The 17,138-nt window shown below is 40.4% G+C and overlaps 3 protein-coding genes across 4 annotated transcripts in view; 1 reads left to right on the forward strand and 2 right to left on the reverse strand.

The window, feature by feature from the left end:
* Positions 1 to 1,961, reverse strand: part of LOC111330215 (N-terminal Xaa-Pro-Lys N-methyltransferase 1-B) — a 191,480-nt gene extending 189,519 nt beyond the window's left edge. The window contains exons 1-4 of one of the 2 annotated variants that reach the window (XM_022935044.2): positions 1,814 to 1,961; positions 1,636 to 1,733; positions 1,287 to 1,385; positions 121 to 229 (exon numbers count right to left, since the gene is read on the reverse strand). In XM_022935044.2, coding sequence (XP_022790779.2) covers positions 121 to 229; positions 1,287 to 1,385; positions 1,636 to 1,716 — 289 coding nt within the window. In that variant the 5' untranslated portion in view covers positions 1,717 to 1,733; positions 1,814 to 1,961. The other variant, XR_015995202.1, reaches the window with a different exon arrangement.
* Positions 1,962 to 3,533: 1,572 nt separating this feature from the next.
* On the reverse strand, positions 3,534 to 9,192 carry LOC111330213 (peptidyl-prolyl cis-trans isomerase FKBP2). Its single transcript, XM_022935041.2, has 3 exons — positions 8,779 to 9,192; positions 4,993 to 5,263; positions 3,534 to 3,843 (listed from the first exon to the last, which is right to left on the reverse strand). Exons 1-3 carry the CDS (start codon positions 8,988 to 8,990, stop codon positions 3,688 to 3,690), a joined length of 639 nt encoding a protein of 212 aa, XP_022790776.2. The 5' UTR covers positions 8,991 to 9,192; the 3' UTR covers positions 3,534 to 3,687.
* Positions 8,035 to 16,880, forward strand: LOC111330216 (uncharacterized). The gene is made up of 7 exons (XM_088745532.1): positions 8,035 to 8,173; positions 13,363 to 13,423; positions 14,164 to 14,271; positions 14,417 to 14,435; positions 15,002 to 15,418; positions 15,766 to 16,095; positions 16,678 to 16,880. The coding sequence occupies exons 3-7, from the start codon at positions 14,179 to 14,181 to the stop codon at positions 16,698 to 16,700; spliced, it is 882 nt and encodes a 293-aa protein (XP_088601658.1). The 5' UTR covers positions 8,035 to 8,173; positions 13,363 to 13,423; positions 14,164 to 14,178; the 3' UTR covers positions 16,701 to 16,880.
* The last annotated feature ends 258 nt before the right edge of the window (positions 16,881 to 17,138 follow it).

Consider the following 17,138-nt stretch of genomic DNA (forward strand, 5'->3'; position numbering starts at 1 on the left):
CCTTGATTGAACACCAAATTCTCTTTAAAAATTTGCAAGGAAGTGTGTAACAGCTAGAGAGGAAAATTAACAATCAGATTTTGGGAGTTAAAAGCTTAAATTAATATTGAGAACACTCACCAAGGGCTATAAATGGCTTTATTTTTGGGTTTATAGAAGTGTGCTCTGTTGACGAGGGCTCAATACGCCTTATCTTAGCTGGTTTATTCTCATCCTGCTTATCTGAAAGCTAAAAAAGGAAAGAAGGCAACCATGTTAATGTCATATCATTGTGCCATAGTACATAAGCATTAAATCAACAGTCGATTTTCTTGATGTAATTAGTATATTTTTCTTTCAAAATAACCTGATCTAGATTTTAGTGTTTCTCAGCTTTTTCTCAAAAGGAATATTCTCCTATTGCATTGATCACTTCCTTGGAATAATTGACAAAACGCAAGGTAGTCATCATGAAATTAAACACCCCTGCTACAATGACTTGCTGCAAGTTCTTATTAACCAAGTGGGAAGTCTGTATGGGAGAATCTTGACCGAGGTCACCAGTACAGACTGAACGCAGTGAGGTCTGTACCAGCTTGGTTAATAAGATGTTTATTATAATTATGGCTGTGTCTTCTATGCCAATTTTTTATATTCTTTGTACCTTTTTTTTTTTCTAGACCGGTCTAGATGCTGGTCTACATGGGAAAATCTAGACTGCTTTCAATATTGATTTCAGCCAATCAAATTCGTGTATTCGGTAGTTCCCAGTCCTTGTGAGACACAGCCATATAATAAAGTGGGTTATGACCAAATAGAAGAACAAGAAGAAGAACCTTTATCAATTTATACTGCTCAGGGTAGCCCCTTCAGACACAAAAAGCTGTCTGTTATCAATGGCAGCCCTGAGCAACAACGCACAAAAACCACACTAAACATATAAACATTACACTAATACAGGTAATAATATAAATAGAAAACTATCTACAAGTAAAAGATTAAAAGATGTATAACACGAAATATCATTAAGATAATTCGTTAAAAAGAGTGCAACCATAATAATAGAAGGACCTTTCTGCAATCTCAGTTCTCAGTTCTCTTGACCAATCAGAGCGAGCGTATCTCTTTTAGCACCTGAGCACATTAAAACAAAACCCTGGCCCAAAGTTAGTACACTGCTTTCATTATTTCATTATTTTCCTTCTTTATCTTGTTAGCTAGAACTGTATGCCACATGAATTATGGGGTTATACCATAATCGTTACTCAGAGATCAATAAAAGTAACAGAGAATAAAACACAACTTACGTCCAGAAAATTTTTCAGAAACCTCTTCGAATCTTTGATGTCCGTTGGTGAGATGTGGCCATAACCTCCAAGCATCCCGTTGACAGTTGCAGGAATATTCTTAACAAAAAAATAACACTTTCAAAGAGATGAATGAAAAGGTTCTGCAACTCTAAAAGCTGAAAAAAAATTGGCATTTCACAAATCGAACCTCCCTCTTAAGATAAAAGTTGCCTAAATACTTCATAAAAGTTGTAAATAAAAATTGCGCCAGTTTTTTATGTTCAATAACCTCACGACGTATTTCTAATGTAACAAACTAAAATGTACAAATAACACTCATATTAGAGAACTAAATGGCTGTACTTACTTTCCAGTAATCTACAGCATCTCCATACCATTTCCCCCTGTCTTGCATTTCGACAGGAACGTCACTTTCTGCGGAAGCCATTTTTGTAGAAAGAGGGTCTACAAATTTATATATAACATTGAGCCTCTGTTTTATCCTAGATGAAACGAAATGCAAATTGTAAAAATTTTATGCTCGCCTTTATTTCTTTATTGTTAAGTCTTAAAGTCTTCGATCGAAATGGTAGATCTCCCCAAGAGGTCGGTGAATGTGTTATCTGTTCGGCGTAGAGCATGAGATGTCGTCCGCGGCAGCCATGTTTGATTATTTCGCGCGGGAAGAAAGAAACGGAGCAGGGTCTTGTAACGAGCAAACCAAGTCTTTGTCGAGGTTATAACTCCCCGTCCCTCCCCCCCACATTAATTTTCGCGCGATTCTTTTGGCTACTTTACGTCACGTGGTACAAGACCACTGGACAGTTCTCATGCGTCGATATTTGTCCCCCGATTATTTCCGTCAAGAAGAGACAAGATCAATGGAAAAAGCTAACTCAAGAGTTTCATCTTTGTCACTTAACATGAAGAGTCAAGTGGTATTGAGATTAAAAAGCTGATCTCAGAATTTCACATTTGCCCTCGAAGCCTCGCGCCTCGCGCCTCGCAAACATGATCAGCCGACACATCAGTGGCCTGAAGGGGTTTATTTACTTGTCACCATCATGCCTTGAAGTGCTTTTGTCACATTCAATGCTTAGATAATGTACGGAGTGTAAACATCTGTCAGGAGACCACCCCCGCATCTATATTTTAGTCCTGGAAGAGGTATATTGAATATCCAAAAGCATTCCATGTGATCCGTCTTTGTTATAACATTTTCACTTCATGTGAAGGTGTAGTCTGATCGTCCGGGTGAGTGTAGTCCTGAGAAGGACTGTTGTCGGTGGTAGTGACTGACGTTTCGACAACCTGTGCGGAAGTCATCATCAGAGTCAAGTGAATGATTGTTGTCAGTAGAATGTTCTTATTCCAGTTCGTGTGAAATGATCGGTTGTTTTTGCCGTGATGTTATTGGCTGTAAGACTCAAGTGACGTAAGTCAGTCGTGATTGGTCTGTTTCGATCTGTCGGTAAAGTTAGGTCGCTCTTTTTCGGTCGTTTGTGATGTTCATGTCGTGAATGAGTCGTTTGTGTGGAGCGGGTAGTTGTTGACATCTGTTTAGGGGAGTCTGTTCTAAGTTAGTAAACCAGCTTTCCAGAGTCAGTCGTTGAAAATAGTCAGTGCTGTAGGTTAGGCATTGCGCAGAGTCCCAGTCAATGTTGTGGTTGGTAAGTCGATGGTGTTCAGCAATGTGATTGCTGACATCACCTTTCCTCGTCGCCCGTCTGTGTTCAGTCAGTCTTGTTGTGAGGTTTCTGCCAGTCTCACCGATGTAGGAGGCTTGGCAGTCGGAACAATTGATCTTATAAATCGTTCCCTGTCTGTTCCTCGGTTCGTCTTTGTCTTTAACATCTCGGCAAAACCAACCGATCATTTCACACGAACTGGAATAAGAACATCAATCATTCACTTGACTCTGATGATGACTTCCGCACAGGTTGTCGAAACGTCAGTCACTACCACCGACAACAGTCCTTCTCAGGACTACACTCACCCGGACGATCAGACTACACCTTCACATGTTACCCCCGGGTTCAAGCCATTTACTGCATTTTCACTTCACTTACAATAAAATTTTACATCATGCGGACGTCTGTGGAAACGAACTTCCGCTTCATTCCGTTTCCCTCCAAGACTAAAGAAGTGAAATCCACTTATCCCCCCCCTTCCGACGCCCTGACTCTCCCTCTCTGCCCCTTCTTTTCTCTTGGCCCAAAACATTATCCTTTTTTTGAAAGTACGCACGGAAGACATATCTGGCTGTACGAGAAACTGTAAATCTTTATTAAAACTCTCTTAGTTGTGATAACATCAAGTCAGTGCTCGGACGAGGAAAACAGCAAGAATTACGTAACAATTTTTTTTTTCTGAGTAAGATGTTAGACGACTGAAATAGGTTTTCGCGGAAAAAAATTATCTAAAGCTCATGATGTTTAATTCCCTGAAATTCTTGGTGCGAAATGAAGCCGTCCTTATTCTTGTCCTCCTCGTGAAAGATCTCTTGTAACAGCATGTTATGGCTTTCATCGCCCTCGCCATTTGACATTCCCTCCCGCCTCAGATATCCTGCAACCTAGATACAGAAATAGCGAAATGAAAGACCATTCTACAAATAATGTCTTTAAGGGTTTTTTTTTTTTTTTTTTACCAGCATTAAGATCAAAATTAGTACGTATGACGGATGAACGGATCGTGTATCATACGCATCTACAACCGCAGTTCAAAATATATGAACTTCATATATTCATCGTATCAAAATTAGTGTTTGCTCATAGCCACCAAGGGAGGGGGGGTCATGAAATCTATAACTACCCCTGATGAAGGGAGATTATTATTAGAATACTACAGAGCCTTACGAGGGGAGTAAAGGGGATAAGGAAAATCTTATTGTGACTCTTGTAAAATCCTCTGTCACCCACTCTCCTCCCCCAGGTGACATATTATGACTGGTGCCTTGGAGGGGGTACTAGGGTTCACAAGAAACGAGCGTCGACGTCCTTTAGTGCTGCCAGGATCAACGGTGTCAAAGGCGTCCTGTGTTGAATAAAAGTCAGGCCCCTTTTAGCGAGTGCATCAGATTTAGAGCTTCCTCAGCTTCGCGGTTTAATAGCCATACAGTATACGCGGTTTGGCCAGGACGCTATTTTTTTCAGTCTTTGCGTCTGAAGGAGCCATCAGACAAAAAAAACAAATGCACTTGATTCGTGGCTTTAGCTAACAGTCTGAACGGAATGGAAGCGAAGAAGATGCTGGAAACTTGCCGAGGGAGGCGACCATGAATGGGAAATAACAATTTTTTTTAATAATCGTGGAAAAAAGGTCTTCAGGCGTATACAAAAGAAATCCTGCGGTGGATCCAGGATTTAGTCAAGGGGGGTTCGGAGAATTGTCCGAGGACATGCCCCCCCGGGAGATTTTGAAAATTAGGTCTTCGCAAACATGATTTCCAGTATTTTGAGGGAAAATTTAGGGGGGGGTTCGACCGAACCACCCGAACCACCCCTGGATCCGCCTCAGAAATCCTGAGTATCGCAAAACCTAACAAGCGTTAAGGAATTCACGGTGTCGTCTCTGGAACTCATTGATGCTCTTGGCCACTGGGACCTGGTGCGACAAATCAACTTGTGACAAGGCCTAGCTAGCTGAGAAAACAGATATAACCTGGGGACGAGTTGGGGACGAGGGGTTGGAAGGTCTGTGGACAGACATAGAATATTCTTACCTCTGAATGTGAGATCATTCCATCACCATTGACATCAATCTCCTTGAACATGTTAGGCTTGCCGCTATCCTCCGTGGGGTCAGAGATTTTTAAGAGCTCTACATAAAATACCAGGAGTGCTCTGGGGGGTATTTTATCCCCAACGGGGTATTCTCCATATCCATACTGGGATGGGACAACAAGCTCACGGAGTTCTCCCACACACATATCTTTCAATCCCATGTCCCAGCCGGGAATAACTTGTCCCTCTCCGAGAGTAAACTCAAATTCACTGTAAAAGAGAAAGAAAAGATTTAATTAATAACAGACCTTTAAGGTCGGCACACACGAGGGGACTAGTCCCTGCGACTAGTCCCAGCGACCAGTTTCATGCGACTTGTCCCTTCGTGTGAACTACACATTTCTGTGGTCGCAGGGACCAAAATTTGGTCCCTGCGACTGGTCGCACGAATTCAAACTGGTTTGAATTCGTGCGACCAGTCGCAGGGACTTGTCGCATGAAACAAATGTTTGTCCCTTCGTGTGAACTGTTTGTGCGACCAGTCCCTGCGACTGAACGGTAAATAAGCCAATCACGGGTCAGTATGATTTGTAAACATTGCAGTTTCTATGAATTTTCCGTGAATTCTAGATTTCTACAACTGAAGAATAAAAAACTACTTCTAGTTTTGTAAACATATGCAGATGCCTTGGAGCCGTTTTGATGGAATTTTTACCCTATTTGACTCTGTGTCTGTTAAAAATAAAAAACAAAAACGGAACACGTAAAAGCATGAATAATCCGACTGACTAAGTGTGGTTCATTTGCGTTGATGTTTAATAGTGCTACAATGAAAAGTTACCAAATTTTCATTGTTTTCGTGTAACGCCCCACACTAAGAAACATCTTTTGCCTCTTAATTTTCCTATGTTCTTGTACAATCGAGTGCCCTCGTGTGAACGCCTTAAGGGACTAGTCCCTGCGACCGGTCCCCTCGTGTAAACCCTTCAAAGACTTGACGCCGGGACTAGTCGCACGGACTAGTCGCAGGGACTAGTCCCCTCGTGTGTGCCGACCTTTAAATGTGCGCTGTTAAGTTGTCTGATTACCTTTAAATCGCGTCCCCAGATCCTAGGATCTTTCCTGTCAGACGAAAATGACCGTGGAAAGTCTGAGAACTAGCCCTGATTTTCCGCGTGGACGAGCGAACAGTGAGAGAGTTTTTCAAAACATTTTTAGTGGGAATCTCTAAGTGTCTTATTGACGTAAAAGAGATTTTAGTACATACTTATACGTTTGGAACACCCCCAGTGCAAAGAAATCTTTGACCAGGGCTCACAACGGATGAACTTATCAGTTATCAGTTGCTACCTATACACCGTCAAGTGGCGAGGTCCGAGTGTTCGGAAGCGAAACGGGAAATCCAAACAAACGCTTTAATTCCAATACGGTAAACTATAGACTCACGGTAAACGACAACGACCATTAAACAAAACTGCCACTCGATAAACTAAAAACTTTTCAACTCCCTCTAAAAAATCGCACATGTCAAAATTAAAAGGTCCGCGTGATTTGTAGTCTCCCTCGCATCCGTTTTTTTGGATGTCACGCAACGCTCCCCCAAAAGAACGGCTGCTGACAACCGAACTACATTCCTTTCTCATTGTCCTTGCGGTTTGTTCGCGGTCTATTGAACAGACCAATCACATACCAGAAAATCTGAATGACGTAAGGTTTCACGCGAAAATGTGGATGTGGCAGATGATCCAGCTATCATGTCGGCAGAATCACTGAAGAAATTTGTCAGTGAGAGCTCAAAATGTTTCACATGTTCATCGTTGTGCCCTGGTAAAGATAGAGTATATATTCTCACAATTTCGTTGAAATTATAGAATCTACGCTTAACATAGACGTCAACTGCTACGCCAACGACACGAACGCTAGATTGTTTGAGCGGTTGTTAGAGTTTCAGCGAGCAACTGAGAAAGTAGAAGCTAAAAACTAAACTGAAACTCTTTTCACGCACTACTTCAAGAGCTTACTACAGATTATAAAAGTCAGAATATATAAGAAACAGTAAATTACATCAATAATCAAAACGAAATACAAGACGCCTTTCAATCGAGGCCAAGGGCTAAACGCTTGCTTCGACCTACAGATGGAGATCAGGAGGAAAAAAGCGCGTGCTTGCCGTCAACAAACCGGGCGAAGGCTTCGAGAACACTGCAATTTAGGTCGGCCAACGTCTCCTACACTACTTGTACTTCTTCATTTGCCAGTCCGCGGCAAGCTGGAGCGAACCCGATTAGTTCTGTTCGTGGCCTCTTATCACCGGTACAGGAAATCGGCCCAAATTATCGAGTGTTTCCGCACGTTCGTACAACGCAACAACAATAACAATAATATGACCACTTTCATCGGTAACATGGTCAAACACGAGCGGGAGTGCTCGATATATTAACGATTTCCAGGATCCTGTAGGCAGCTTGACAAAAAATTTTTTTTTCTCGACTAAAACTTTTCTAATTGCAAGCTTCTGGTGAGCATTAAGCTCGAAAATTTTGAACTTTGACGACGCTTTGCGAAAAGCTCCTTCAAGCACCGCCATTTGTCTTGTGTTTTCCACATGAGGATCGCGATAGAAAACGATATCTGATTGGAGGAGTCTTAAAAGGTGAGTCTGGCGCGAAAAGGTTCTTAAAAATGGAACCCGAGCTGTGATTGGCCAATTCGGAGAAAGGAATGTAGTTCGGTTGTCAGCAGCCGTTCTTTTGGGGGAGCGTTGCGTGACATCCAAAAAAACGGATGCGAGGGAGACTACGTGATTTGCTTACGATATTATTAGCTTACGTAGTCCCAAAGCACGCGCACGCGAGTCGCGCGCGCACAAGTTCATTAATTTCTTCTTAACGCCGAGCGTTTGAGCCCGCGAGCGATACCAACACGCGCGAGGTTCACGAGGGTTCTGGCAGGAAAACGTGTACCAGACCCCTCAAAGATCTTTCGCGCGTTCGCTCCGCTAATCAGCTCAACATTTCGCCGTCTTTGCTGCCCATGCCACAGCGCTGAAAAAGATCCTTCTCGCCGGCTACGAATCCGTCGATGTTACAAATGGCTCAGTCATACGAATTCCACTTTTTTTCTAGTGTGATTCAGGTAGACATGATCCCAACTAAAGGTAAGTACGTCGGATAAAACTTGGTAGGTAATCTACAAACAAATTGTTCATCCTAAGCTATACATCTCGACCCGCAAAATTATCCAGAGTTGTTTCGTTATTTCCGGTTTGAAATCAGCCCCCCGATTTCGTTAAGTAGCTTGCTCGCTTGTACAGCGATCGCACGTGAAGCGAAATTTTTGAGACACGTTCGTAATTTCGCGAACGGGCCTTCTCAGACAGTGACTGAATTTGGATCTATATCATTAAGCTTTTTCAGTCCCGTTACCGGTTTGTTGTATCAATGCCTGCATGTTTCGTTACCCTGAATCGAATTAATTACTTAGCGTTGATATTAGGCAACAGATTGACAAACCATGGACTAAACTAAGAAAAAGCTGAAGACAGGTGAACTGAGTAAAAAGGTTTTAGTGTTCACCTAAATGATTGAGTCCTAATCGCTTGGACTTTTCCCTAATAGCTCCTCAAGGAACAAAAAAGAAAACAATGAGAAAGTTGCAGCCAGTGGGTGAAGTTAGTAGGTAAACAAGTAAGTTATGGAAATAATTTGGCTGAAGAAGTCTATGAGAAAATATAGATTTATCTAACAGGAAGATTGTACTTGCGAAAGCGGGAAGTTCTTGCTCACCTTGTAGCTAAAACTGGAGTTTGGTCAATCAATGTATTGTTGTATCTGACCGTCAAATGGTCTCCATCTTTCGACTCCCTTGGGCAGTTGTCTGGTTTTCGCATTATTCCAACTGATAAATGATCTCGTTCTTGTTCAGGTCTTTCATGCGCGAAGGCATACACGATCAAACAGGCCATAAATGCTAAAGAAGTGAAACGCAGGAGGCTCATTTTCGACCGATTTAGAATTTAGACCTGGGTAACAAAGAAAAGTTTGAAACGAGCGTGAAAATAAAGACTACGCTGCACAAGCACGTAAGCTGTTCAGCTTTTCTCCGCTGCAAATGCGAATTACAACAGATCTCTCGTCGACAAATGACAGCAGATTTGAATATGTCCACGTAGTGTTTAAGCCAACCAAAAGATTTAAACGTGGACGCAGGTTTAATCAATATTCATATATAGCTGGCAAACTGGAACATTCATACGAAGAACCCCATGTTACCAAGGAACGAACGTCACTCAGTATTGAAAAGAAGACAGCCTTTCTCTTCATAATTCTAACAAACCGTAAGATTTTTGGTCAACTGGACTTCTTGGTGAAAAGAAAAGGAAAAATTATGGTTAAGATCGTTACTTTATCAACAAAACACAGAAATTTGATCACCATAAATCATAAATCTTCATAAAACTTAAAAAACCGTAACTTTTCGGTCAACTGGACTTCTAAGTGTAAGAAAAAGCAAAATTGTTGTTAACATTGATACTTAATCCGTAAAACACACAGAAATTCGATCACCGGTACCTCAAGAGCCTCAATCATTCGCAGAATATTACCCTTAGTAAATCGAACTTTAGTCTGCCCTAAAGTTTGAAAAAGATTGAAGAAATAATCGGCAATGAGGAATACACCAAACAAGATTTTACTAATCTCGCGTTACACTCGTCTAAATTAAAAAAGACCCATGAAGAAAAACCTCTAGAAAGTCATAGAAAATTTTTCTCTTCATTATAGGAAACACTCCTGATAATTCTATGGACGAGTGATTCTCTTCCGAAATCAAATGCAGTCTTTTGTGCACTGAATTGGCGTTTTTGTTTGCGCAATTTGTGCCAAAACAATTCTTAGACGTATTTACGTTCTGATAACAGGAGCTATTATGAATTTCAACCTATTACGCTCTCTGCCCCCAGAACAGCTCTTGATGAAACATGATTCAATTAATCCTGCCTAAATTCCTGAGAGTTATCGTTCACTGAACTTCTTTGATCTCGTAAATAACTCCAAGGAATAAATTTGCGGTTGTTCGATAGTGAGATTACAATAATAATTGTTTATAATTCTCTCAAACAATTATGCATAAGCATTAAAAACATAACAAAAATAGATGAGTCTACGCACTTCACACGAAAGGCGAGCAGAAGTTTCCCCGCTACAAATGTTAACATGAATTTGCAAGCCAACAACACGCTCGACGATAAGACTTTCCAAGGGCAAGGATGTGTGTCGCATTCAAGTACAATTTATCGTCTTTGAAGCCAGTGTACACAAACCTTGCAAGCTAGGCAAGGTGAAACTGATTGATGGTGGAGTTTTTCCAGACGACTTGATAACTTTGGAAGGTCTCAATGGGGTTAACCGAAAAAAATAACTGTTCGGCGTCAATAGAAATTGACAACTTTTTACCCGTGAGCCGTAAAAAATAGTTAATCATTGAAATCTTTAGGTAGCCGAAAGGGAAAGAAACTAACCGTCCAGGCCGTAAAATAGCCAAAATTTTAACCGTTGGCCAAAGTAGCCATTACAATGTAGACTTATTGATACAAAAAAGAAATACATTATGTCGATCGCCAATTGATGGAAATTCTGAAAACTTGGGAGATCATTCCATAGACTCAGAAGGTAAAACCATACTGACACTTGGTCAAGAGCACTTTACGACACTCCATCCAATTTAAGTGAGACGAGGCCGGAACCAAGCCAATCTTGACGTCAACTAAATGAATACGATGTTCATTACGCCCTTTGTAATTGACCATCCGAGTCCTACACAAGTGTATTATTTCATCAGAAGCTCTTGATAGTCTCTTTGTCCCCCGGCGAGCGATATCAAATCTTACGTACAGAAACTTTACAGATACTAGAACGGTTTGTATCGGAGCGAATGAGTATTGCAAAATCAAATCTGACAAAGGTATTATAATTGCTGATTAGAAATCATGAAAGAAAATTCCAAATCACAAAGAGCAGCTGAGAACTTCCTGAAGCGCTTCCTTTCTAATCAGACGCATCAGCCGAACAGGGCTAGAGCAGACGTTCTGGTGCATCCATGATTGATCATAAACAAGAAATATTTTCGTCCTTTATTTGTGTGTATTTTGTTCTTCCAGTTCTGGCAGAGAATTTCAACCATTTCATACCTTGATCCTGAGGATTTCTTAATTACTATTACCGTGCGAAAACGGAACGAGTGGGTCAACTGAAAATTTCCGTGATGAGTGATGCCCAAAGAGAAAAATGAGCTTTTTACAAGCAAAATGTAATTGTCAAACAGGGCTGGAGCAAAAGTTCTGGTCCATCCATGAGCGATCATGCATAAGAATAATTGCGTCATAATCTATTTGCCTTGAGTAAAGTAAGAAAAACCTGAACGTTATCCCTAAAAACATCATGCTTTTAAATTACACCTGTTATGAGGAATACTTCGCTCTTTCAGTTCTTGCAGTGAGTTTTGACTTTCTTTTTTTTTACCTCTGTAAAATGTTACCGAGTGATGAGGTATGCTGAAGGGGAAAAATGAGCTTTTACGAGCAAAAAATTCACATAACTGACTCATTAATCAAACAAGGACGGTGCAAAAGTTCTTGTCCACCCATGAGCGATCGTGACTGGGATAAACATTACGGGAAATTAAGATAGTTAATTGCCGCCCGTTTATTTTGTGACTTTTCGGTGTCGTGTTTTAATGACTCCAGGAAGAATATAAACGTGCCCGCTTATGATTCTACAAACACACTCTGGAAATCGGTCAGGTTAACTGAAATTTTTCCGTTATGAGTGATACTCAAAGAGAAAAACTGAATGAGCATTTTACAAGCAGAATGTAAGACCCAAACAGGGCTGAAGCAGATGTTCTGCTCCATCCATGAGTGATCATGTATAAAAATACTTGCGTCTTAATTAATCTATTTGCCCTGAGTAAAGTTCTGCTCCATCCATGACTGATCATGAATAAGAAGTATTTTCGTCCTTTATTCATGCGTATTTTGTTCTTCCAGCTCTGTAAGAGAATTTCAACTATTTCATACCTTGATCCTGAGGATTTTTTAAATACCAAAACCGTGCAAAAACAAAACGAGTAGGTCAGCTAAAATTTTCCGTGGTGAGTGATGCCCAAAGAGAAAAATGAGCTTTTTACAAGCAAAATGTAATTGTCAAACAGGGTTGGAGCAGAAGTTCTGGTCCATCCATGAGTGATCATGCGTAAAAATATTTGCGTCTTGATCTATTTTCTTTGAGTAAAGTGAGCAAAACCTGAAGGTTATCCCTGAAAACATCATGCTTTTAAATTACATCTGTTGTGATAAATATTTTGCGCCTTTACAGACAAAAAACTCACATAACTGACTCATTAATAAAACAAGGTCGGAGTAGAAGTTCTTGTCCACCCATGAGCGATCGTGACTGGGATAAACATTACGGGAAATTAAGATAGTTAATTGCCGCCCGTTTATTTTGTGACTTTTCCGTGTCACGTTTTAATGACTCCAGGAAGAATATAAACGTGCCCGCTTATGATTCTACAAACGCACTCTGGAAATCGGTCAGGTTAACTGAAATTTTTCCGTTATGAGTGATACTCAAAGAGAAAAACTGAATGAGCATTTTACAAGCAGAATGTAAGACCCGAACAGGGTTGAAGCAGATGTTCTGCTCCATCCATGAGTGATCACGTATAAAAATACTTGCGTCTTAATTAATCTATTTGCCCTTAGTAAAGTTCTGCTCCATCCATGACTGATCATGAATAAGAAGTATTTTCGTCCTTTATTCATGCGTATTTTGTTCTTCCAGCTCTGTAAGAGAATTTCAACCATTTCATACCTTGATCCTGAGGATTTTTTAAATACCAAAACCGTGCAAAAACGAAACGAGTAGGTCAGCTAAAATTTTCCGTGGTGAGTGATGCCCAAAGAGAAAAATGAGCTTTTTACAAGCAAAATGTAATTGTCAAACAGGGCTGGAGCAGAAGTTCTGATCCATCCATGAGTGATCATGCGTAAGAATATTTGCGTCTTGATCTATTTGCCTTGAGTAAAGTGAGCAAAACCTGAAGGTTATCCCTAAAAACATCATGCTTTTAAATTACATCTGTTATGATAAATATTTTGCGCCTTTACAGACAAAAAACTCACATAACTGACTCACTAATAAAACAAGGTCGGAGTGGAAGTTCTTGTCCACCCATGAGTGATCGTGAATGCGATAAACATTGCGGGAAATTAAGAAACTTAATTGTCAACCATTTATTTTCTGGCTTTGAGGTGTCACATTTCAATGAACCCAGGATAAATATGAATGTGCCCGCTTATGATTTTACAGACTCACTCTGGAAATTGGTCAGGAAGCATCTGAATTTAGGAGACTGGTCCACAAAGTTAAGGTATGTCTGGAGGTTGTATTAAGCCCAAGGAATAAAGGTTGATAGTTTCTAAAGAGACTGTTTGGGGCTGCGTCGGTGGGGGTAACGAAAGAATTTGAATATATCAACAAAGTTGAAATGATAAATTGGCCACCGTTAGGATTATAAAAGCTGACGTTTCGAGCGTTAGCCCTTCGCTCGCCTTAAACTTGCCTGTAAATTTTTCTAAGGCTATGTTATAATAATCTTTATTGAGATGACTTTTTCATATAAAATGTGGTTTTCAAAAAAGATCATTTTAAGATTTTGTTAAAACACACGATGCTGACGAAGTTGTATCCGAAGTATTAAAACTGATCAAATTTTAAGTCTATATTCGTGACTCGACGCATTGAAATCGCAAAAACCAATTTTAATTGCTTGATTAATTGATTTTCACTTTATTTGAGCGTTTTTACGTCCCTGTGGATGAGCAAATAAGCAGATGGAGAATCTGGAAGATTTATCGAATAAATTTTCTCAGGCGAGGAGCTCCACTTTAAATATGCCCTTTCAATAACCGTTTCAGTTTTCTAGAATCCTCATGAAATACTAGTTTTAGTCATGTGTATTAAGACTGAAAGCGAATGCTTGATCTTGAGGAGATCACGCCAGCTGAACTTCTCTGATTCTGGACAAAAAACACGGATGTATCGTTAAAACTTAATTACTATCATGAGCGATTGTAAAAGCTTTGTTTGTCTGTTTGTTTTTTTTTTAAGTGATTTTCCAGGAAAATGAAGAGCTTCGTTTGGGTGCTAATAAGTCTTGCTCTGACCAAGGCGCTGCCTCTTAAAGATGAAAAAGTCACCACTGACCTTGAAACAGAGGTAGGAGACTCGTTATCAGTTGAATTATTAATCGTTTTCATTCGATATTTTATGATTTCGCTGTAAAGTAACAGCCAATTCATACTAATTTCGTCTTTTTGTTTTCTTTTATTTCTTTGTTGCCAACGCTCGTGACCCTGTAAAGTGGGATGAGGAGAAGATTGGTAAGCCTTTCAGATGCCTTCATGATTTATCACAAGAAAATACAACCCTCGCGCTCGTATTCTGAACCTTTTGCAATCAGCTAAGAGTTACACAGTGTTTTCCAAAGTAATGTCCTCCTATATTCACGTCTCAATTTCATAAAGGAAGACTCCTTGAGGCCTGGCCATCAGTAGCAATTCAATCCTGGTTTACGCATGTGTTGAAATTCTCCATTTGTTTTTTTCTGGCTATACACAGGGCTTTGCCTTGTGTAATTCCTAAGGAAAAGCTCACATGATTGTTATTAATCAAATGTGCAGGTTTCGTTTTAGTCCGTGGAAAGATTAGAAAATCATCAAAAATTATTTCATGAAATCTGTTGTGTAATGTTTTCCAGTCTTCAGCAGTATGATTGATATAATTAGTTCAAATGTTCGACTATTAAAGGAAATTTGAAATAATCCATTTTAATCAAATGTATTCATTTTTCAGAGTCAGGGCTGTTTAACCTCATTGAATAGTGTGTTTTTTCAGGGAAGACTTACGTTATTGTCATTGATTTTAATAAAATGTGCTTATTCTGTAGATACACCTTTGAATGATCCGGATCTAGATCCATTTTGGCCGACGCCTGATCTCCATCGCCGCAGGTATGGGGGATATAGGGGACAACGACCAGGCAATGGAGGGGGAAATGGGGGAAATGGAGGTGTTGCCACAGGAGGTAACGGTGGAACTAATGGCAATGGAGGTAGTGCTACTGCCTCTGGCGGTAATGGCGGTGCTGGAGGAGGCAATGGGGGACATGGAGGTCAGGCCACAGGAGGTAATGGCGGAGCTGGGGGCAATGGAGGTAGTGCCACTGCCTCTGGTGGTAATGGAGGTAACGGAGGAGGCAATGGGGGAAATGGAGGTCAGGCCACAGGAGGTAATGGCGGTAATGGATATGGAGGCAACTTTGGAGGTTATTGGCCTTATAGGCCTTACGGAAAAAGGACTATTGGTAAGTCGATTAGTTAATCTGTTTAGGTCTCTTAGCATTTCTGTAGAAAGTCATAATTTAAATTTTTAGTTTTGTGATCAATCCTGCTTTTGCTTCAGAAATTGTTAGAAAATTGTTAAGGGGTATTTGATGAAATCTGGTTTGTACCATTTTTACAGACTTCAGCAGTATAATTGAGATAACTCGTTTAACTGTTCGATTATTAAAGGAAATTTGAAATAATCCATTTTAATCAAATGTATTCATTTTTCAGAGTCAGGGCTGTTTAACCTCATTGAATAGTATGCTTGTTCAGGGAAGACTTACGTTATTGTCATTGATTTTAATAAAATGTGCTTATTCTGTAGATACACCTTTGAATGATCCGGATCCAGATCCATTTTGGCCGACGCCTGATCTCCATCGCCGTAGGTATGGGGGATATAGGGGACGACGACCTGGCAATGGAGGAGGAAATGGTGGAGCTGGAGGCCATGGAGGTAATGCCAATGCCTCTGGTGGTAATGGCGGAGCTGGAGGAGGCAATGGGGGAAATGGAGGTCAGGCCACAGGAGGTAATGGCGGAGCTGGTGGCAATGGAGGTAGTGCCAATGCCTCTGGTGGTAATGGCGGTAATGGATTTGGAGGCAACTTTGGAGGTTATAGGCCTTATAGGCCTTACGGAAAAAGGACTATTGGTAAGTCGATTGGTCAATCTGTCTGGATCTCTTAGCATCTCTATAGAAGGTCCATCATTTAAATTTTTAGTTTTGTGATCAATCCTGCTTTTATTGTCAGAGGTGATTCAGTATCCTAGCAGTCAATAACAGTCATAAGAAAATTTATGTTTGGTTATCGCCCGTAAAAAGAATAGAAAATTGTTAAGGAGTATTTGATGAAACCTGGTTTGTGCCGTAATTTCCAGACTTCAACAGTATAACTGAGATAATTAGTTTAACTTCTCGATTATTGAAGGAAATTTTCAAACGCTCTGTTTAACTGAATGTATTCATTTTTCAGAGTCAGGGCTCTATAACCTCATTGAATAGTGTGATCGTTGTTTGAGAGATCGTTCAATATCGTCCGTGACAGTCATAAGAAATTTTTGTTTGGTTTTCGCCTTTGTAAAGAATAGAAAAATTGTTGGGAAGTATCTAGTGAAACCTGGTTTGTACTGTTTTCCAGACTTCAACAGTATGGTTGATACAGCTTGTTTGAATGTTTGATTTTTAAAGAAACTTTGAAAAGATCCATTTTCAGTGACGATATTTGTTTTCCAGAAACGGAGCGTTATGATGAGTGAATCAAGGTGCGGAGGCAAGTTGCCAGATTTTTCGTCAGATGTGGAACTCGGCTCTTGAAGCTGCTGTAGTTTAGTCTAATTTGAAATGTTGTGGTTAGGGTGAAACCAGTGTCCTTTTATAAGATTACGGGGATAAATAACTGTAAAAGCATTTTAATGTAATAAACGAAGTTAAAAGCAGTGTTTTTGTGATTTGTTTGTCGGGTGTTAACATGTTTTAGTGCCTCCAGTTTCGTAACTTGGCCTCCCACTACTCACGAGACTTGAATATCTTGAAATAAGATTAAGAGCCCCACCCCTTCTCCACTTCCCAGGGGTCCACACGCTGCCAACTTCCCAGGGGTCCACACACTATGCCCTTTCCCCCACGACTTTCCTCACCTACTAACCCCTTAAGAGTACTCTATGGAGAAGGGGGGGGGGGAGGGAAAATTTGTT

This window comes from Stylophora pistillata, chromosome 14 (genome assembly GCF_964205215.1).
Source record: "Stylophora pistillata chromosome 14, jaStyPist1.2, whole genome shotgun sequence".
Lineage (NCBI taxonomy): Eukaryota > Metazoa > Cnidaria > Anthozoa > Scleractinia > Pocilloporidae > Stylophora > Stylophora pistillata.

What these genes read in the sequence shown, in the direction of transcription:
- LOC111330213 (XM_022935041.2), bottom strand. Translation starts at nt 8,990, where the DNA reads ATGAGCCTCCTGCGTTTCACTTCTTTAGCATTTATGGCCTGTTTGATC. An exon ending in ACTCCAGTTTTAGCTACAAG is followed by an intron (nt 5,264 to 8,778) that starts GTGAGCAAGAAC and finishes TCTCTTTTACAG; the next exon opens with TGAATTTGAGTTTACTCTCG. An exon ending in GAATGATCTCACATTCAGAG is followed by an intron (nt 3,844 to 4,992) that starts GTAAGAATATTC and finishes TTCTGTATCTAG; the next exon opens with GTTGCAGGATATCTGAGGCG.
- LOC111330216 (XM_088745532.1), top strand. Translation starts at nt 14,179, where the DNA reads ATGAAGAGCTTCGTTTGGGTGCTAATAAGTCTTGCTCTGACCAAGGCG. An exon ending in TTACGGAAAAAGGACTATTG is followed by an intron (nt 15,419 to 15,765) that starts GTAAGTCGATTA and finishes CTTATTCTGTAG; the next exon opens with ATACACCTTTGAATGATCCG. An exon ending in TTACGGAAAAAGGACTATTG is followed by an intron (nt 16,096 to 16,677) that starts GTAAGTCGATTG and finishes TTTGTTTTCCAG; the next exon opens with AAACGGAGCGTTATGATGAG.